The sequence below is a fragment of the Hoplias malabaricus genome, chromosome 3 (genome assembly GCF_029633855.1).
Source record: "Hoplias malabaricus isolate fHopMal1 chromosome 3, fHopMal1.hap1, whole genome shotgun sequence".
NCBI lineage: Eukaryota > Metazoa > Chordata > Actinopteri > Characiformes > Erythrinidae > Hoplias > Hoplias malabaricus.
The window spans coordinates 13,943,257-13,965,023 of NC_089802.1; the positions used below are offsets into that span (position 1 = coordinate 13,943,257).

The following is a 21,767-nucleotide window of genomic DNA, read 5'->3' on the forward strand; positions in this document are numbered from 1 at the left end:
CTCTTGAAGATTTGCTGAAAGCAGGGAAATGTGAGTGCTTTTGTGTGTAAACCACATGAGAAAGCAGCAGTATGATGAGAACCAGACTATGCATGTCTTTGATGCTTTGTGTAATTCCTATGTGGATGTTCACTTGATGGGCAAATATACAGTATTATCAAATAAAAGAAAAATTTAAAGAACATTAGTGTGTCTGTTCCTTCTTCTTTCCAACATAAGGGAGGCTTGTAGTGCAGTTTGAATCAAATGGTGCTGATGTCTGCTTGCGGGATTTAATGCAGGTAATAAACAGTGCAGAAGTGCACGAGACAGTTTCCTCTTACTGATACAACACAAACAGCACACTCCCAGCCTGAATACCCCAAAACTCACATTATACATCACACACCTCTTGTGGTGAAACTATAACATTGCAGGTGTTTCAAGACCTACTTTCCAAAGTTTTGTAACACTTCATTTGTAGGTCATTGCACACTAATCTAAATGACACAAACATTTATAAAAGCAAACCGCAACAAGTGTCATAATATCTTCTAATGTGCATCTGACTAAATCAGCTTTATGAAAAGTGCTTGGTGAAATACATTTTCATGGATGTCTTTAAAAGGGTTATGAAGTCAAATGCATAACGGCCAACAGTAAAGTGTTACTAGAAAGGACCCATTGTTTTTAACTGCTTAGTAAACTCTCACAACAGAACATACAACAATGCTGCATTTATTGTGGCTCTGAAAATGCATATGCATTGTACTAAAAATGCAACAGAACATGAATGGGGATGGTACAGAACATAAAACTAGGACAACTATGTTTTTTTCTTTTTTTGGTTTTGTTTTGTCTTTTTATATAAGGCACTGTCTAAAACAGAAACAATAAGTAATAAACTGGTCATTGACAGTCTGCCATAACCTTTGTGCCAGAGGCAGGTAGAGTAGCCAAAATACACTCTCAACATTTAGAGGTTTCATTCTTCTCTTTTTTTTTTGAAGGCTTTTGAATTTTAATAAAATACTTAAGCTCTGAAATGTCAGTGGCACAACCAATCACAGACCAGCACACTGACCAGAAACACTGAAATTCAACACAGAGGAGTAACTAATTAGGAATGGCTAAAGTAGACTCCTTTACTCACTATTACAGTTGAGATGCTCCAAATATATTTGACTAGTAAACATACAATTTAACTGTGTTTCAAGTATTAGACTGAGAATTAAAGCCTAAACTGTTCCTGAGAGATTGGCACGTTGAACACTGACAGGATCACACACCCCTCTCCTCACTTTCTTACTTACAATTAAAACAGTGCTAATCTAAATCACTAAATCTACTCCGGATTAACATCTGGCAGCAATAAAGCCATACTGACAAATTAGAGTTTTCCCATTAAAAATAAACTAAAATCAGCCACTGTAAATGGTCATAACGACAAAGTCATTCAAATCATTCTCAAATTACCTCACCTTGTCTTAATGATGTAAACCAATGTTATAATTCTGGAGAAATTACAGTCTATATTCAACCGTTCCATTAAAATTGACCATCCACATTTAGTTTTAAATCCAGCTAGCAGCTTATTACCTGCCCTTTTTGGTTCATGATTTTTGAGAACTGAAGCAATACAGATTTGGACAGGGCTTGAGGTCCATATAAGGTATGCTGAAACCCCTTATTTCAAGGCATTCAAAGTAAAGCACTTGTAGATGTGTAACATGACTAAAAATAAACAATTTAAACAACTAAAATATCCTTAAATGGGCAAAAAGGAGCCGCTCACTACAATCCAGATCAAGATTAGCCCAGGTCCCTGTGTCCTAGCAGAGTCAGGTGTGAGTATCACAAGCCCTTGTTGAAGTAGACATACTTAACACTGTCTCCGTATTGAGAGACAATGGACTCTCTGAGCTCTGGCTCCAGTTTCGACACAGCCAGGGAGCTGGAAAACAGAAAGAACAGGATCAGAGATGTGTACAGTTCACTGAAGTCACAGGTCAGTTGACAGGACCTATTATCCAAGAGGCTGTGGTTACACTTTCTTCCAACCAAAGATGGGAGTTTATGCCTTAATGTAATTTAATTCTGATATTTACCTGTTCTGTGGAAACAGGGAACAGGCTGCAGGCACCATGAAGACCAGGCTGAAACACAGAACGGAGGGGAGATGAGCAATGTCAGATGTTTGCAATGGACTAGTGATTGACAGCAGCTAATAAATATAACAAAGATAAACAAGTAACTGAAATAAATGTAACTTAAAGAAACGTGTCACTTACAATACTCCAACCATCATCACTTGCAACGGTGCGTGCAGAAATGTAATTTTCTGTTAAAAACAAGAGAGATATTTACTATAAAAAAAAAAAAAAAAAATTGCTGCACTATAAATATAGCACGTCTAACACTCTGCCAAACCTACCTGCATAAATCTGTATTTTTCTAGTCTCTGCATAATAATAGGAAGGATAACTGTAGAGAGAGAAACAGAACATGGTTTAGGAAGAGAAAACCTCAAACCAGTCGAAACAAAACCCTGGTTTACATCTCCATAGTGTGACATTTTCATGATGAAAGATCCAATAGAATTAATTAATAATGATTTTAAATAAAAACTTTATTTACATGGACTTCCACTGGAAGTTTAGAAATATTTTTCCTTCTTTAGAACACAAACCATCTTGCTTGATATTGACGATGAGGGACAACATCTGGCATTAGAGCCTTCTCCTCTATAACTGGAGTCTTACAGTACTTACTCATGCCTGGTGCTGCCATGGTGACTCGAGAAATGACAACCTGTGTGATGCCCTTGACTGCAGCTTTCTGCACCAGAAAGAAAGAGAAAGAGAGAGAGAGAGAGAGAGAGATGGCTGAAAATCTATAAATACATTACAGAAAAGCCTGAGGTCTGTATTATAAAACTTAGACCCTCCACTGCTTGATAACTTCAAAGGAAAAAAGTGCTTAAATTCAAACTAAAAAGAGATCATTACTGGCTTTATGAGAGAGAGAGAGAGAGAGAGAGAGAGAGAGAGAGAGAGAGAGAGAGAGAGAGAGAGAGAGAGAGAGAGAGAGAGAGAGAGAGAGAATGTGCATAACCAAAGTGTATCTAAATACTTCAGCTGTGTTAATGATACACCAAGCTGCAAAATACCTAGAGGCACTGTCTCTGCCCTAGGCTTTTGTTTTGCTTAATGCTCTCTGCTTGTGTCTCTGTTCAAAAGGCAGTTGTATCATTGCTCAGTGTTACTCACTCTGGAGTGGCCGAGCTTATTGCCGTTTTCATCTGTGACTGCAATGCCATTCAAGATTTCCCTGTGTGTGAGAGAGGATTGATGAATAAGAAAAAAGCTGCACTGGCCCTGCAGATTCCAATTAGCAGAGAGCAGAATACAAATACATATTATAGGCTCAGAACTCACTGCTGCCTCATCATGGGGATGTTTACACAGTTAGCTGCAGCCACGGCTACAAAAGGCACCCAGCGAGCCACCAGAGGCGGAGCTTTCTGCAGGGAAAGCAATTATCAGCATTCACTCATTAATTATCATGTATTAAGATGGTTCAGTTCCTCCTGTAATTTCCTGATAAAAATGACTGTGCATCCAACAGTGTGGAGAGAAGATATTCATTAACCTGTCCTTATGCATGCACCCACAGACTGACGGTACCTTTGTGTAAAGGTTCAGACCCACAGCCGTGGCCAGGGCAGTGCTCGTGGCTGTTACATAAGCCACCCCGATCTGTCTGGAGGAGGCAAGAACACAGAGGAGACAAACTGTTTACACACAATCCACTGCACTAGTACGCCATCCAGCATAATTCACTGTGCACAGACCATCAGAGTTCATGTTTTGAACCAAACAACCATTAAATGCTAATATATAGTAATATACAGTCACTGTCAGAATAACCTTCATTGTGTTAGATTTTAGCCATAATGTGAAAATGTTAGCTGCTTTTCATATTTTAGGAAATATTCACGTTAAGGAAATCAATAGAAATTCCCTAAAATTACTAGGAACAAATCATTTCTATATAAGCTTCCATTAAAGGTAAGAAAAGTTAAATTATCTGTTTGACATACTATACATAAATATACAAAATAACATTTGTAAGAAAAAACCCTGGGTTGTTACTTTGGTGTGATTGGAGAGGCAGCGTTGCGATTGGTGTAGTTGACCAGAGCGTTGAAGGACTGGTTAACCCACTGCCAAAACACCACAGCTGGAACTGTCCTGGAGGACACACCCACAGATTTGTTTTTTTAATTAATTAATTATTAACATATGCAACATTATAGAAACATGGATCATAATCAGAAAAAACAAGTGATATCTTGTATACGGAAGTAATATCTTCACTAACACTTCAGAATTGGGAGAACATTGAAATAAACCAGTAGTTATATAACAATTTATTTAGTTAATAAATAATTATTCAATGGTTTATTAAAAACTTGTTGAATAAGGTGCCAGAGCACGTTGTGTTGTTCTGATTAAGCCTTAATCACATCATCCCTCCTCTGTAATTCACCATTATTTGTATTTAAAGTGTAAAAAAGTAGAAATTCTCTTTATAAGTCAGTTACCAGTGATATGCTGGATAATACGGACAAATTAATAAAATAATAATACTTTGTAAACCATTTTTATTATGAGCAATACTGCTTGGGAAAATGTTAAATTCACCTCAGATAAAGCTTAATAATGTAATGACAAGCTGCTTATATTTGTAGATAATTGTAAATATTCTGAGATCTGCTGAGGGGCTGGGGACCTGTAGAACTGCAGCATGAAGCCGGTGATGGCCATGCCCCCGGGCACTTGGAAAGACATTCTGCCAATCAAGTTCATCCTTTCACCAGTGTCTGGGTGAAATGCTGAGTCATAAAGCTTCTTGGCATAGTGCAGCTGGTCCACTGTAGTACCTGGAGGAACAGAGCCAGCTCTGGAGGGAGGAAGTGAAATGAAATATGAGAGGGAGAAAGAACAAGAGAGAGAGAGAGACAACTGTAACAGTGTGTGATTTATTAGACTGTAATGGACAATATATCAATTTTGTTCAACACAAATTCAAATAAACCTTCTAATAAAACTGCTAATTATCACATAATTGTAATGAATTACTAGGAATTTCTGGGCTGAGGTAATATAAACAATGATAAGTCAACGGGAAGAAACATGAGAAATATGAATGTTCATAAGGAAAAACAAGAAGTACCTGCAAATATGACACTTCATACTTGTTCAGTTAAAAAAAAGCCACTATTTTGATCATCTCTTGGATTTTTTGGGGGTTTACCTGCAGCTCTCCACTAAGGCTTTGGCTTCATCAAGTTTGGAGTTAGACAGGATGGCAGTGCGAGAGTCCGTAATGTTAAAAAAATGTTTAAGACGTCCCATAAATGTGGTCTGATCCCAGCGTGGAGCGTCAACATCAAAGCCACTCAGAGCCGCCATGGTGTACCCTTCTGATCCACAGTTCTAAAGCAACACAGCAGGAAAAACAAGTGACCACACAGAAAACAATGTGTATATCCACTTATGTTAACTTTTTGTGTGAAGATCAGGTAAATGTATTGATCCTCTTGTTTTTGTAAGTCTAGTTGGTCTAACATTAAAAAAACCATCATTAGTGTTTATTTAATATTAAACGTTTATTGCTACACCATGGGTCTGAGAGTAACACAACTTCTACTATATCTTGTACATATTGCAGTATTGAGAATAAAGCAGAATTTGACTAATCCTAAATCAAATTTTTTCAGTCTAATAGCCATCTGCCACATTTGTAACATTAATTTAACACAATAATTGTGACAGGTGTATATGAAATAAAATGTTGAAACACACACTAAACAGAATCAATGAACACTCGCTTCAGTTAATGACTTTTCTCTTCTCTCAGGTCAATCATTACTCATGACAAATCAGTTGTATTCCAGAAATTAATTAAAATTACAATACAGAACCTTTTTTTTATTCACCATGAGCAAACCAATCATAATGATACACTGATTTTGTTAAACTAGTTATTAAAACACAGATATAATAGGAGAATATGTTCTGTTAAAAGAACCACAAGTACACTGATATGTAGTATTGATTGTTTTTTGTGGTGAATAACCTATGACAGACTGAGGTTCACAGCTTTGATAAATCACACCACAATATGCCAATAAGAGTCCTCAAGAAAGATTGCAAATGCTACACAGTACAACCTCCACATAAACAACAGCTTCTCCAACCCAAAAACCATTTAAACCTCTAATCACACGCACAAGGCATCAACCTGTGTGTCACCAGCAAAAATATGGAAAGTTCAGCAGAATGACAATGATTTGTGTTAAAAGAAAGCGAAACATTCAGGGTCAAATGCCAGTGAAATAAACATAGTCCAGCAGAAGAGCTCAGTCTGGAAGAATGGTGGAGGAGCTGCATTGGTCTCAGCGTCACTGAGTGCACAGAAAGAATGCTGACCCACTGATAGAGTTTGACCTATTCAGTTTGTTTTGCCCCTTCAGTTTATACAAGCCAATTCCTTTGAACCTTGTCTCTTTGCTTTTCATGAGAATTAATTACGATATAAAATGTGCCTGAAAACCTGATTGTTTTTAAATACCTATTATTTCTCAAAATGTTTAAAGGCATCTAAAAGGAAACCCCAGGTTGTAGTAAACACATTCTATATAATCGTCTCCATGTTAATAATGACTGAACAATATTTTGATGAGCAACAAATTAATAAATTAAGATCCAAAAACTCAGATTTGGTACTGTTAAACAGAATAGAGTGCACAAAGCTGAACTGGACCACTGGTTTCAGAACTTTGCTGAACCAGTGACAGCTTTATTTACTTTAACAAAAAAAAAAAAAAAAAAAAAAAAAAAAAAAGATCTTGCAAAGTGTTTACTCCAACAATCACACTTAGAAATCCATCTTGGTTAAAAACATACAAACAAAGAAAAAAACAAAAACAAAGTAACAAATGCTGTACCTGAGTAAAGCTCTAAGGATGAACAGTGCTAATTAGTAGAAAGCAACTATACTTTGGGTTAGATATGTACTTCAGTTTAACAATGGGTGAGCAATTCTATGTTATATTTTTGCCCACTGAACAAACAGCTTAGTCCTGGACTTAAATATGATACTTGTAATTTGATTCTGTAAAATCTCAAGTTATGGATTAAAATTTTACTTTAACTCTGGCCTTATTTCAAGAATCAGGTGAGTTTTCTTTGGACAAAAATATTATTTGCTTTGGTTTGATGCAACATCAAACAGTTTTGTAGAAATGTTTGGAGCTGGGTTAAGGTGGATCTATACTTAACTAAAAATAGTGGTCCTGGGGTAAACTAATGGCTCAAGTTTAACCATGACTCCAAAGACAAGTTGAGTAAATCATCAAACGTAGCGGCTGAAAAAAAAAGCTTACCGAGTACCTTGAAGAACAACATCTTCAAAATCTTGCTATCATCCGTCAGCACAACTATCATCTATCAGAACCACTATATTCTTCTTTTTTGGATTTTTCTGGGCCAAAGAAATTGCTTAAATTAAATGTATTGTTTACACACCATTAATCACATGAAAAAGGCACAGTCTGGGTGTATTGTTTTTAGCTTGTGAAGTAAGACTTCAAATAAAAATGTTTCACCCAAGTAAATGGGTTCGAATGAAACATGAAATAATTGAACTAATAGCTGGACTTTAAATATTTGAGCCCAATGACCTGATCAGCAAGTAAAGGCTTTTGACATTGCACTGCGTATACAACAGCAACTTCTTCTAGGTTAATTTGAAACATTAACATTACCAACATAAATTCAAGTAACAAGCAGACAGACAGACAAACACACACACTGCTAATGCTGCAAGTTGACTTGCTGTTAACACAGACCACAACCCGGAAACATGCTGCATGAATCTTCATTATAATATTTCATAATTAGTGATCAGAGTGAGGGCTGCAATTTCAAGGACCACTTACAGTAAGTCTGGATTCGTTAGGGCAGTTTCAATCCTGTGGTCCGGTGTCTGTAGGGACAGTTCTGGCTCGAAAACGTGTTTCCAGCTTGCATCCGTTGATGTGCTGTAGGGCTGAGTAAACACGTGGCAGCTTCTCGTCCAATCAGAGAGAGGGGCATATCTATCCACCAATCACAACCACGGACAGATCCGTCCACCAATCACAGCCTTGAACAGTTTCGTCCACTAGGCGGCCTCTAAATAATACACAATGGGTTTATTGGGTCTAACACAAACTGCATGTTTTTAATACGATATAATCCATCTGAAGTACCAATAACATTTAATTTACAACACTTCAGAAGATACAAACCTGAGGGATGTATTGCTGAGGTAATTTTCTGAACTCTGTAAAAACACATATAGGTTAGGTATTTGTGAGGTTCTCCACCAACTTTACCATGAAAATATTATTAAACATTTTAAAGTACACAGTTTTATGTGTTTAACATCTTATTCCTGACACCCCCTTTCATACGCCTTCGTTGTGTTTTATAATGTGCAATTATTTGTCATTGTACAAAGAAATGTGTCTTCCGCATGTATCCCATCTGTGGCAGTGAACACACACTTTAGTGCACTAGGGGCTGTGACACACACAGAGCGGCGGGCTGCCATCCCCGGCGTCCGGGGAGCATTAGGGGGTTCAGTGCCTTGTTCAAGGGCAATTCAGCCATGGAGATTCCTGCCGGTCGAACCTTCCGGTACCGAGGCTAGTCCTCTAACCATGAAGCCAAGGTTGCCCTACCATTAGGCCAAGCTGCCCATTTTAGTTGTGTATTTTACATTTATTCAACCTCAACGCCTTCACCCCAAATCAACATACACTAGATATTAGCATCACACAGTTCTCTTCTAGAGCATCTGTATTCAGTAGTATGAAGTTCAATAACAGGGGCCATTTTCAAAGTTCGATCATGTTAGTATAGATGGCAAGTAAATGATTAAATAAAACAGTATAATAAAACATCAGTATACTTATTATGTCCTTGTGCTATTAGCAAGTATCAAACATTTCACTATTAATATTTCACATTTTAATTTAAAATGTTTTTATTCATTATTCACAGCAAGGAAATCAAAAGGTGAAGAAGATGAATGGTCTTAAGTTAGATTAATTTTTGTGTGGTTAAAACACACTGTTGAAAAATGCTTAATAGTTTCCTAATAGAAATTAACTTGGTTACAAACCGTTTTATAATACGTGCACTGCGCAGTGGTGACCGTTAGGCATGACATTATCATTAATAAAATATAAATAATCCCTGTAGACCTCTCTGTGTCTCTGCCCCCTCCCTCGCACTTCTTCCCGTGTCGACGTCACTAACCCACCGCCTTCCTTAGAAACCCTGGAGAAGATACAAGCACAAGATGGTGAGTAAAATCCTCACAATAATGTTTCCTTTTAGTCAGTGGATTAAAATCGTATATGTGTAGTACTAGACTGTTTTGATTTTGTGTCTGCGTTTGAAAATGATGATGCCAAGTAGAGGAAACTTGCGTAAAGTGTAGAAACGGTGGCTAATATTCCTACAAATCCTTCAGGAGCAGCGGTAAATCAGTGATGAGATTAGCTTGCTAGCCACCTAGCTGTGAGCTAACGTGACGTGGGTGTCAGTGATGCTGGACACTAGTGCTGCGTCTTACCTCGGTGTATAACATTAGCGTTAGTCGCAATAATTCAACGGCAACATTTTATGTGCCAGGTTCATGCTTCCTCGTCATATAAATCTAACGAATATGACATGTTTTATGTTTATGGTTCAGGCTGGAAAGTAAGGCCTGTTTATATGGTCCAAACTATTGCAGGTATATTTATAGGAGCGATGGTCTTGTATCGATGTATCTTCTCAAAAACAACAGGGAAATCAAATGATAAAAAGGTACAGATATTTTTTTTGTTCCGTTATTTCTCTTCAGACAAAAACTGAAGTTAAAGCTCATAATTCTTAACTTGATTTTTTGTTCAACAGTCATACAGTCTCCCCTGATTTTACCAGCAAAAAAGGCTATCTATCTATCTATCTATATAATTTTTATTTATTTATTTATTTTTAATCTAGTGCTGTTTTTAGTAACACATTCTAGCAGATGCAGTGAGTGACATTTAGTTAAAATGTTCCCGGGGATAGCATCACAACTATTGTTTATTCTTAACTCTACTGTGTCTTATTTCAGGGTTTGCTGTCCATTTTGCGAAAACTGAAAAGTACTCCGGACCAGGAGGTTCGTATTTTGCTCCTCGGATTGGACAATGGTGGTAAGACAACTTTGCTGAAGCAACTGGCCTCTGAAGATATTAGTCATATTACTCCAACACAGGTACGTTCAGAATTCAGTGTGCCCTGATCCTCTAATTTCTTTCTTACATGTTTGTTTAAAGAAACTGAATGAGCACTGCATGCTTTTTATTTCTGTCAAAAGGTTAGGGAATAGATTAAATCACAATATTCGACTGCGTTGTATGCTTTGTGACCTTGTTCTAGGGGTTCAACATAAAGAGTGTGCAGTCTCAGGGTTTCAAACTGAATGTGTGGGACATTGGTGGGCAGCGTAAGATCAGACCCTACTGGAGGAACTACTTTGAAAACACAGATCTTCTTGTGAGTCTTATGACATAAGTATGAATAATTTACTTGACTAGTGAGATTTACTTTGAAACCTCTCTCAACAAAGGGATTGTAAAATCTTTTCTTTTTTTCAGATTTATGTTATTGACAGTGCAGATCGAAAGAGATTTGAAGAAACAGGACAGGTCTGTTATTAAATACAAATCTTTGTGTTTTATTAATTTTTGAAAAGAAATGCTTAACACTAATTATGTTTTTCCAGGAATTAGCTGAGTTATTGGATGAGGAGAAGCTAAGTGGGGTCCCGGTTCTCATCTTTGCAAACAAGCAGGACCTGCTTACTGCAGCCCCAGCATCTGAAATTGCTGAAGGGTTGAACCTGCACACCATTCGGGACAGAGTGTGGCAGATCCAGTCCTGTTCTGCCCTCACTGGAGAAGGTGTCCAGGTAATTTTGAAATTGTGAAATGTCTCTACACAGAAAAATGCCAGTGTCTTGTTGATCAATATCTGTAGATTTAAATATTATAAAAACAAACATTGTGCTTAAGAGATTATTTTCTTTTTTTTTTTGTTTTTAGGATGGCATGAACTGGGTATGTAAGAGTGTGAATGCAAAGAGAAAATAGAGCTGGAAATTCCCACTGCAATCCCTCAGAGGAAGGGAGTGTGTACCACTGAATGTTCAAACAATACATCCATACAGCTTTGAGACACTTTAAAGTTATGAGGGATTAAGAAACCTCAGTGAAATGAAATTTATGTGTCATATTTACCTCTCCTTTGAGGCCTGCCGTGCTCAAAAGAAATTTACCTCAAGCCTATTTTTATACTCCCAGCCACAGAATCAATCTTCCTTAAGATGACATAACAATAACAATTTATGAACTACAAATTTCTCAGCCTGTTATGTCATATTTATAAAACGAAAAATGATTTTTAGACTCCTGTTTAGGCTGTTTTGAAACTGCATGATCTTTGGTACATTCTTGATTAAACAATTTCTGCCTTCATATTATAGAATGATTTTTGCATTTAATGTCAATATAAATAAGTAGGGGATCTAAAACTGTGACATATTTATACTTTTGGATTGAGAATCTACATATTTCATCTTTTTACAGAAACACAAGCCTTGCTTCCTAGTTGTATGTGACTGATGTTTATGTTTCTATGAACAGAAATTCTTGTTGCTCCATATTTTATTGTAGTATTTTTGACTATTTGAGTATATTTTTCTAACTAATTTTAGGACGCTTGGATGTTATGTTGAAAAAAGGCTATGGTGTTCAAACAAAAAAGGAAAAAAAACCTTGAGAATGTGCAATTCAGTGTAGTATAATTTTATATTAAATGAATAAAGAAATAGCAAACAAAATTATATATGATAGATCATTTTGTCATTGGAAAATTATTTATTGGATATAACATTTTTCTGTATTTGTTGTGCTGATTTTTTTTTTTTTCTTGTGCTGAGTTTTGTGTTGTTTGATTGAAGCTACACAAAGTAAATAATGAAAATTTATAAACATATGGTGTAATGTTGTTATTTATAGTTCCTTTCCCCATTATTGTTTATTTTTAAAATGTAATATTTATTATTATTATCATTTTTTTGTTTGTTTTAAAGAGTATCTCCTTGTTCCCCTCCCCCATTAGCAGTGAAACAGATGGTGTTGACAGAACTCAGGTGCTCACTGTGTTCTTGTGCACTACAGCCCATCTCACCTGCATACTACATCTTTCCAAACTAACCTATTTTAAACCTTCTGGTTATTAATTTTCCAGATAGAAAAATCAAAGCTGTGTTCCTTGCTTATTTTATATCTGCACAGGCACTGCAGATGGCGCCGCTGTCAACAAAGTGCTCTATTTTTTAACTGCAGTTTGGTAATAGTGGCACACGTGATTAATTATCCCTAGGGTTGACCATTTTTTAATAATCAGTAACATCCTACAGAAATACTGAAGACATTGAACTGCATATGTGTAGTTCATTTTTAAGTACTGATGCTTTTATGCATCCTTTATTTCTCATGCAGTGATTGTGCAGCCTTACGTTGTTATAAGCATTTGTACAAAATGTTAAAAATAATTAAATATCTTTTTAGTCTTTGGTTGTGCTGTTTGCTTCCAAACATATTCTGTGATGCTCAAATCTGGGCTCTGGGTTGACCAATTAATTATGCTGAGAACACTAGCAGCTTGTTAGTTTGATTTGGAACTGGTTCTGTCCGATTCCTCTTAATTGGATGACTTGAATTTAATGTTCATTTAGGAGATTAAGTTAAAATATATATATATATATATATATATATATATAATGTCCATTTCTGACTTTTGCAGCATACTGCATTATAACAGTAAAAAAATAGATAATGTTAGATTTTAACATTATCTATTTAATTATATATATTAATTATACATGTATAGTATATATACTTCCTCTAGACACCTCAGACCAAGTTCTGCCACCTTTTCAGTGTGTTATCTTTGATAAATGTAATAGCTGGCCATGAATGAAACTTGATTCCATTAGTTAGTGCAGTGAGCATCAATCATGTCTGGTAACTGCGGTACAGACAATGTCCCTTTAAGACTTAAACTGTATTTTGTTTCATGTTGATGCCATTCCAGTGGAATGGACAAATGAAGACAAACCGAAGTATTTGTACTACTGTTCCTGTCATCCTCCACCTCTTTCCTCATAATTTTGAGTGCATTACTTTAATGGGGCCCTGAGAGGTATTTGAACTGTGCCTGTACTTGCTGAATAGTTAATGGCCTGCATGCTTGAATGTGAACACACCCATCCAATTGCACAGATTCCACACATATACATTCTCTGTGAGTGACACTCTCGAGCTGACACATGCACTCTGTGGGTGAGACGTGCAGGCTTTATTAAGCCTGAATAAATCCTTCGAGTATCTGTCTCTGTGAGACAGGCAATTAGACCAGCCTCCCAACATCTCTCTGCATTCTCTCCATAGAGCCAGCCCTCATCCTGCATTCTTATCTGCAGGCTTTTCCTTCCATCTGCCCTGTGGACAAGGCCCAGTGAAAAGCCTGATAGAGCACTGGCCTTTTTCTGAATTCTGCTCATTGAAGAAAAGGCCCTTTTGTAATTCTGTCTGTGATGTAAATGGCCACGCTTCGAGCAAGGGAGTTTTTGATGGACACAGCCTGAGATTTTTGTGATGTGTATCAAAGTTGTGGGTGGATGGATTACCACTGAGTGAAAAAGGGCTCTGGGAATGCATAACAAGCATAATGCTGGATCCACAGGATCAGATGTAGGTAGACAGGAGAAATAAAGACCCATTCATTTTCAATCATCTATGGCATGCCATGTTAAAAACATTATGTTCATTTTAGTGGATTATATCAAAATACAGCCCTGCTGTACAGGTTCTTTTGAATTGAACTTTAAAAGCCATCTTAAAATCATCAATCAACCATTAACCTTGGTTTCACAATAATATTTTTCCTGCTGTTCTTCCCTAATCAAGTTAGACCCAGTCAACACCTTAAAAAGCAGCATCATTATTCACATATAAATAAATTAAATATTTATTTGAAAAGTGAAAATATAAAGGGAAAGTCAAAATTCATAGCCTAGTTTGGGCATTGCAAACGTGCAAAAAACAATTATACATATGTTACATGTTGTAATAAGTGATCTAAAATTTCAGTCATTTCCTATGTCCTAACATTTTTAAGTTTAAAATTATATATTTGTTTATATTTACAAAATAAATTTGTATTTGTTCAGTGAAAACACGAAATTTTATGTTCAGGCTCAGAATGAAAATATCACAGATTTTTAAATGTCCCATATTTTCTGTAAATGGGGTTTGTATTTATCCATTAAGCCTCAGACAATTTATGTCCAATAGTGTAACTTTAATGAGTTCTAAAGGGAAACTATTTTCACTTTCAAATCGGAAGGAGGAATTTATTATACTTCTCCCAACCTATCATTATAAAACATGTAAAGCCTGGAGTCAGGACAGGATGTATGAGGATGTCTGCCTAAATTATACTATTGACCTACTGACTGAGTGTTTGGAACCAGACGGAAACACAGATTGGATTGGATTCGTATTTTTATTTGAAACTGTTTTACAAAACTGAAGTGCATGAGTATTTTTGAAGGGTTAAAATAAATACAAAACAGAAAAAAGCCTCCTTGTCTGCACATATTAACAAACATCTATTGATGCTTTTCCACTGCATGGGATCAGCTCGACTCGACTTGGCTCAGCTCACTTTTAGCTGGTCACTATTCCACTAGCACTGCTCCCCCACAAAATGGTGCTGGTGATGTCACAATTTGTCCTGGAGTTGTGCATTTAGAGTACCAGATTTAGACAGTGCAAGAGCAAAAGAGCTGGGTGAATTTCATATCTATCAGTTCTCACTTTTCAGATTCACAATTTGGCTTTGAATTCTGGTTAGCAGTGCAAAACTCTGGGTCCAAGTGTGCGGTAGCCAGTCTCTGGTTTGAATGGTTAAAAGCCATGCTGTGCAGGTGTACTCAACCTGTAACCAGTCACCTGTGGTGATGTAACCAGTTTGTAACCAGTATAAAATGATAAAATGTAGTCAGTGGTGGTCACACTGGCTCTTGTCAGATGTCATTTGGAGTTGGCTTTCTTGACAACAGTATCTGTGTTTTAATCCCACCGTAAATCAGACTCCTTTATACACTGTCAGAAAAAAGGCACATTAGAGGTAAATTGTCCATAAGAAACAAAGAGTGCAAATTTACTTTAAATGTAAACAGTTAAGGTACAATATATTCCCTAAGTAAAGTACAGAATATGTACCCTTTGAGGGTACCACCACAGTGACAATATTTCTGACAGTGTAGTACTGCAGGACAATAACATTTGTCCTGACAAGCAAAGAGGAAATGGTGGGGGTGGGTTCTTAATAAACGTCACAGTCATAATACAGCGATCCCTCGTTTTTCGCGACCACACGCGAAAAACGAATTTCCGCGAAGTAGAGGAAAGATATTTATTTATGTATTTAACGAGTATTTGGACTTTTAAAACATTCCCTGTACTCTTAACAACCCACCCTTTGCATTAAACAGTCATTCTATAATGTTTTTCAGCTGGAACTACATGTGATTATCCTGCCAGTTTCTTTGATAGAATATTTCCTAAGCAGTGATTTAGCGTAAGTAAATTTCACTCGGACGTAGACATGAACAATACATGTACTGTAAGAAATACTTAGGTTTTTCCTAGATTTTCCCTCAATATCCGCGATATAGCGGCCATAGGCCCCCTTGAAAAACCCGCGAAAGATGAACCGCGAATTAGTGAGGGATTACTGTACTACATTTGCTTGGAATTAATTTAATTTGACTATTGAGCACCCACCTGTCTAAGTCATCTAGAACACCAAGTGGAGGTGTTATATCGATCCTTTGGTAAGAATGAATGACACTATTTCCTCGTGGTCATTCTGTGGCAGCATCCATGAGGGCTAGAGAAAGGATAAAAAACAGCACAACCACGTCATTAAGGTGGGTCTGACACAGCAGCAGGCAATGCTTCATGGCAAGTGTTAAATCAACTTTGACAAATACTTTTCAAAAATTGGCTGTAATAAATTTGCTGCTAGTATATGGAGTATTTGAAGCCTGGTGGAAAGGATATACTTATTAGAGCATGAGTGGTTGATCTTCCAGGCCTGCTACCAAACAGAGCAGGGTCAAGGTTTGTATGCATAATGTGTTTTTTTACAATTTGCCATGAAGTCCTCTGCTATCTTGCTAATTTGAAGCATTAGTGATACTGCTTGGATTAGCTCCCACCTCGGAGGTTAAGTTTGTGAAACAGGAATGACATTTGCTTCTTTCCACTGAGGAGGAATCTTTTTTGCAGAAGGATGTATTTAAGATATCACATGCACAGTAATTTAATGTATCCACATTGTTTTGCCCTTCACTCTAGAACCGCCCCTGAATTATAGATGTTTTCTAAAATTCAGACCATCACATCAAACCTGTAACAAAAACATGCTTGATTTAAAAATAAAGATTTGAAATCTATTTACATTGAAAATCATTTAAATGTTTATCTACAGCATTATAAAACTTGACAAGTAACGCTGTACCAACTCTATCGGTCCATTTAAACATTTCACACAGTATAAAGAGGACATGCTATGATCACATTTTGTACCTGTTTGAATGCCACACCTAAAATATAATCATCTGTAAACTATGATCTGTCTAAACTTTCTAAAAAGATAAGAGGCAGTTCAGTATAGTATATATTAATACCCCATCAGTTCAATCTCAGTGGGCACCACTTCCAACTATGTAACCATGGAAACTCAGTGGCACCTTATTATGCTTTTAACAGTGCATAAAAAGGCATCATTAGGGGTCCAGGCACTTAGCAGTGGAATTTTCTGAGTTCCTTTTTCTTCATTTCTAGACCCATAAGGCTAAGCTTAGAAACAGATATTGTCTGGACGGGTTTGGTATTGTACACAATATTTCTTCCTGAGAAACTTTTTTCTAGTAAACATTAATTATGAAAGTACTAGTACATACATAATTTTGCTTGATATGTGTCTGTGAAAATGGCTTGTTTAAAAAATGTTACCAGTTCATAAATCCTATATTTATATGATTCATAATCATATATATTTATAGCTGGAAACTGTTATTTATGGCCATGTATGCTGATGTTGCTTGAATGCCTGTCACAATACTTTGTAGAAGGGAGTGATTCAGAGCGCAGTGGATTCAATGAACTGTCACATTTGCCACCACAGAAAAATACCGGTTAAGGGCATAGACAAAAATGACTTTGACAGATCAAATGGCTATTGCAAGGCAAAATATTTGGCTGTGTATTGTTCAAGTTTTACAAATGTTTTATTCTATTTATACAATTTATTTTATGTAGGTTTTAATTAAATTCAGATTTTGACTTCCCATAAAAATCTGCCGAATTAGTGTATAAAACAGACAGGTGCTAGCTTTGATGAGTATCCACATAGGGGTTTTTAATAATTGTGTGATATTTTACATATTAAAAATTACACTTATAGTTTTAAAGCACCTCATTTGATTTTACAATTAAGCATTGTATATAATGAGATATATATACATACATATATCCTCATTATCAGGATGAAACCTCATAACTCCATTTTGTTTATCTTTCTTGGTATTATTTTGAAATCCTGATAATAATTATTATGTGTCTTGTGTCATGATGACTTGACCAATAATCAATATTATTAAAAATACAATGATTGCTGATATATATTCTATAACGTGTTAATACATTTCCTTCAACACAACTGATGTTCTGGAGATGTGATGAATATTGTACCAGGTCATTGAAACTAAACAGTGATGGAAACTGATGTACCATTATAAAACCTAAAAAAAAATGATCCTATACAAAATGTCAAACCTTGCGTACAAGATGGCACTGAAAGTGTATCACTCTATATTTAACAGAGGTAAAATCCATTCCTCTTAACATTTAGCACATTCTGAAATTCCTCTGTGCTTGGACTCTGATGATTGCTGCTCATTGTAATGTTCTATTCCATTAGTCCATTTTGTTATTGCATTGGACTGTCTCCTTATTTGTATTTATTTTGGTTAATATATGATATATATATATATATATATATTATATTTCTCCTTATTAAAGAAAATCAGTAGTGTAAGAAAAAGGTACTTGTACAGTGGGCTGCTTACATATTATTTTTAAGAATTAATGACAGACTTTTGCTATCGGCAGCAGTAATATGTCTATTATATGATATGGGCTTTATATCACCGGCTCTCATCTTTGATTTATTGAATGATTGTGCGGCTGCAGTTTCCTTTATGCGTGCAGGTGTGGACAAAGACAAATTGCATAGCGTTAATGCACACACATCCCGGCTTAATCATCAGTTTAGGCACTCACACCTCTGTTATTGAGTGCCATTAAGATGCTGGCTGTCAGAGGGGTGCAGTGGAGGAGACATAATTATGCACCTCAGCCAGACACAAAGGGCCCAACACCCACACGGAGCGGAGACTGCTGCCTTCTGTACAGCATAACCAGCAAACTCTCCCACAGCCATCAGGGACCATCAGGAAAACCTCAGCAAGCTGTCGTAATGCAATATAACAAGCATGGAAATTGTCTAAAACAGAAAAATTCATAAAGGATGTGCTGTGATTCATTCAGTGATGCAGGGTGGAGTCTAACAGGGACAAGGTCATTTCCATGGCAATTCCCTCATGTGAGATAGTGAGTGTGGGTATGGTGCTTATCAGAAGGCCCAGTCGAATTCTTTTCTCTTATTTACAGTATCTCTCCAATGGAAATAGGGCAGCTGTTGTGCAGCTGCTGTGTGAGCAGAACCACCCTGAGGTTTAGGAGATCTATGCTGCCTCGGGCTCGCCCAGACCATACATTCCACACACGCCTCCACCTATCAGAATTCTCACAGCAATGAAAGACAAACCACTGGAGCAATAAGATCGCACTGCTAATGAGGTAACAGGCCTGGAGTTAACGCTGACTTACATCACACCCAGGGGGAGGTGCTGAAAAAAGCATTTGGGAAAAACTCAACAGTCCCTGTTAATATCCTGCTTTAAAGACTTTCTCACATGTGCACCAAGTTACACAGTAACAAAGAAGAAAGTGCCACACTTAAATAAGAGAGTATGGGGATATTAGCTTTCAGTAGTGAATTCGCATATCTGCTAAAATAAATAAAGCCCAATAACACAAAAAGCAGTTTGTTTTAAAATACATTATTATTCACATATATGTGTATATGCACCAATGCGTGCACCTGTACACTAACACACTTAGGTATTCAGGAGAGTACACTTGATTCCAGCCATCACAAACCTATAATGAGGTCTTGAAACATATTTTCTTCGTCAGTTCTTCAGATCTTTTTTGTTTAATCCCAACGTGACAATAAATGCCATGATTCAGTCTTGTGTGGGGAGGAGTTACAGCTAAAAACTATGTGGCAGGATTGAATTACATTTACGTTGAGGATTTTTTCCCCCCACTGTTAAACTTATAAATCAACAGGAAGGGGAGGGAGCACAGGGTGATTTCTAAACACTGAAAAAGAAAGTGGGAGTGCAGAGGCAACACCCTGAGCTGTTGGCAGGTGTGTGTGACAGCTCACTGGGCCTCAGAAGTGGGTGGGTGGGATTGGTGTTGAATTACAGCAGCGGCTGCTGGGGGATGATCTGGGTCACAGGATTTCCATGCAGGATCTCAAATGAAACGCGCAGGGGACAGCAGAAAATCATTGTCATCATCATCATCATCATCATCACCATTATCATCATCATGAGAGCTGTTCACTCTCCATCCAGTCTGTAACATCACTCAACAAAAACCCTACAGTTACATGAATCAAAGGGCATATAGACTAAATAGGAAACCAGGACAATGAGAAAGAAAGATGTCATATAAGTGTGACATATAAAAATATTGTAATACAACTTTAGAAGCTGCACAGACCAAGAACAAAAATATGTTAATAATATGGTAATGAGGCAAAACAACACAAATAAAATAATCTTTCTGGATTAAATTAACCTTAAATATGCTGCAAACTATAAAATCCACTATGAGATTAATCAGATTATGTTGGTAATATATATATATATATATATATATATATATATATACAATTGTATATGTAATTGTAAAAAAAAACACTATACAAATATGTTTATGACATTATAAACATATAATTATATAAATATAATTGCAAAGTATATATGATCTAAAGTTAATATATATATATATATAATATTTCTGCAGAATTAAATGGTATTGAAAGAGGAAAGGGAGTTTTGTCCCTCATTGCTAAAGCAAAAACCTCTACTCTTCTAGTGCTGTAAGCTCTATCCAACAACTAATATGCTTGGTCCATGCTAATTGCTAATGCTACACACAGACACACAGGCTAAGATGGTAGCCCTAATACTTTTTCATTTTTACATAAATTGGGTTAATTTTTATATGTTGAATGACAGTTAAAAGACAACATTTCACAGTACAGCATTTATTTATCAGCAGTAAACAACAGAAATATTCAGTTACATGCTTCAATTCATTCCATACTTGAGATCTCTGAACGTGTTTTCTCTTTGTGGACATTTCAGTGTTATCTTTGTGCATTCCTTATATATTTCCAAGCAAAATGTACTCTTTCTACATCCCACAGCTCATGCATTAAGTAATTAGATTCAATGGCTTGGGCATCTGTCCTGGAAAATCAGAAGAGATGATGTCTGGCAAATTTGCTTTCATCAAGTCTACTGTCACATCTGTAAAACATCAGAGTGGTTGTTTTCAGCCCATCTCACTGTGACCACCGTCTCCCCTGCCATTCTCCCAGGCTCCATTCGGCTCATTCCCCATGCATGTGGGCAGGAGCTGTGGCATAACGGGTTTGATTATTCGGAGGGCCATCTTCTAACGATTTTCTATTTTCTTTTTTTTTTCCCCATGGAAAACTGCCTCATTGACACATACTTATATTCATTCATATGAGAGGAAAATGGCCTCAGGTCATAAAATCTTTCTTTCAAACACACACACACGCGCGCGCACACACACTCACACACACACACGCACACACACACACAAGAGGCCCACAGCAAGAAGTGGGAAGATATATTTAGTGGCAGCAGAGACAGTATCTCCTGAAACATGACCAAAGCCATTTTGAAAAAGGCCTGCTCCCTCCCCCACATTTTCAGTGCTAGAAAAAAGGGGCTACAATCAGACAGAACTGTGGGGAGCTTCACCAAACAGCAGCACAGTGGAGGCCAGCATCTACACAAACCAGCCCTATCCACTGAAAAGAGCACACACTCTGAGCCGGGCTACTGTCAAAATAGATCAATGAGCAAACACATTTCCAGCCTTGTGGGAGACATTCCAGCCCATTACAGGGATTTTAAACCTCTCTTCGGGTTGCTTCCTCTGCATAAGTACAACTAATAGCATTAAAAAAGCACATGAACCGCCAACACATACATGGAATCTGCCCAAATTGTTCAAGCAGTGAACAGTCCACATGAATTAGTTTAGCCTATCAAAATGTTTAAATAAAAGATCATTACTGGAGAACATTTTCAATGTA

At 36.8% G+C, this 21,767-nt stretch overlaps 2 protein-coding genes across 3 annotated transcripts; one reads left to right on the top strand and one right to left on the bottom strand.

Annotated features, from left to right (window-relative positions):
- Window position 1: 1 nt before the first annotated feature.
- On the bottom strand, window positions 2-9,319 carry sfxn2 (sideroflexin 2). The gene is made up of 14 exons (XM_066666710.1): window positions 9,217-9,319; window positions 8,339-8,373; window positions 7,988-8,222; window positions 5,299-5,480; window positions 4,774-4,944; window positions 4,134-4,232; window positions 3,666-3,741; window positions 3,417-3,502; window positions 3,249-3,309; window positions 2,751-2,817; window positions 2,414-2,463; window positions 2,271-2,320; window positions 2,088-2,135; window positions 2-1,933 (listed from the first exon to the last, which is right to left on the bottom strand). The coding sequence occupies exons 4-14, from the start codon at window positions 5,454-5,456 to the stop codon at window positions 1,834-1,836; spliced, it is 966 nt and encodes a 321-aa protein (XP_066522807.1). The 5' UTR covers window positions 5,457-5,480; window positions 7,988-8,222; window positions 8,339-8,373; window positions 9,217-9,319; the 3' UTR covers window positions 2-1,833.
- arl3b (ADP ribosylation factor like GTPase 3b) lies at window positions 8,317-12,065 on the top strand. Of its 2 annotated transcripts, XM_066666713.1 has the most exons (8): window positions 8,317-8,358; window positions 9,297-9,399; window positions 9,835-9,908; window positions 10,204-10,347; window positions 10,512-10,628; window positions 10,730-10,780; window positions 10,858-11,043; window positions 11,177-12,065. In XM_066666713.1, exons 3-8 carry the CDS (start codon window positions 9,852-9,854, stop codon window positions 11,222-11,224), a joined length of 603 nt encoding a protein of 200 aa, XP_066522810.1. In that variant the 5' UTR covers window positions 8,317-8,358; window positions 9,297-9,399; window positions 9,835-9,851; the 3' UTR covers window positions 11,225-12,065. The 2 variants fall into 2 exon arrangements, with proteins under 2 accessions (XP_066522810.1, XP_066522811.1); XM_066666714.1 differs by lacking the exons at window positions 8,317-8,358; window positions 9,835-9,908 and having other exon boundaries at window positions 9,299-9,399.
- Window positions 12,066-21,767: the final 9,702 nt, after the last annotated feature.

Bases quoted from the DNA above. Each gene is read 5' to 3' on its own strand.
- sfxn2 (XM_066666710.1), bottom strand. From the start codon at position 5,456: ATGGCGGCTCTGAGTGGCTTTGATGTTGACGCTCCACGCTGGGATCAG. The intron at 4,233-4,773 runs GTCCCCAGCCCC...TGTGTCCTCCAG, and splicing joins TTCATGCTGCAGTTCTACAG to GACAGTTCCAGCTGTGGTGT. The intron at 2,321-2,413 runs GTAGGTTTGGCA...TGTTTTTAACAG, and splicing joins AAAAATACAGATTTATGCAG to AAAATTACATTTCTGCACGC.
- arl3b (XM_066666713.1), top strand. From the start codon at position 9,852: ATGGTCTTGTATCGATGTATCTTCTCAAAAACAACAGGGAAATCAAAT. The intron at 10,781-10,857 runs GTCTGTTATTAA...ATGTTTTTCCAG, and splicing joins GATTTGAAGAAACAGGACAG to GAATTAGCTGAGTTATTGGA. The intron at 11,044-11,176 runs GTAATTTTGAAA...TTTTGTTTTTAG, and splicing joins TCACTGGAGAAGGTGTCCAG to GATGGCATGAACTGGGTATG.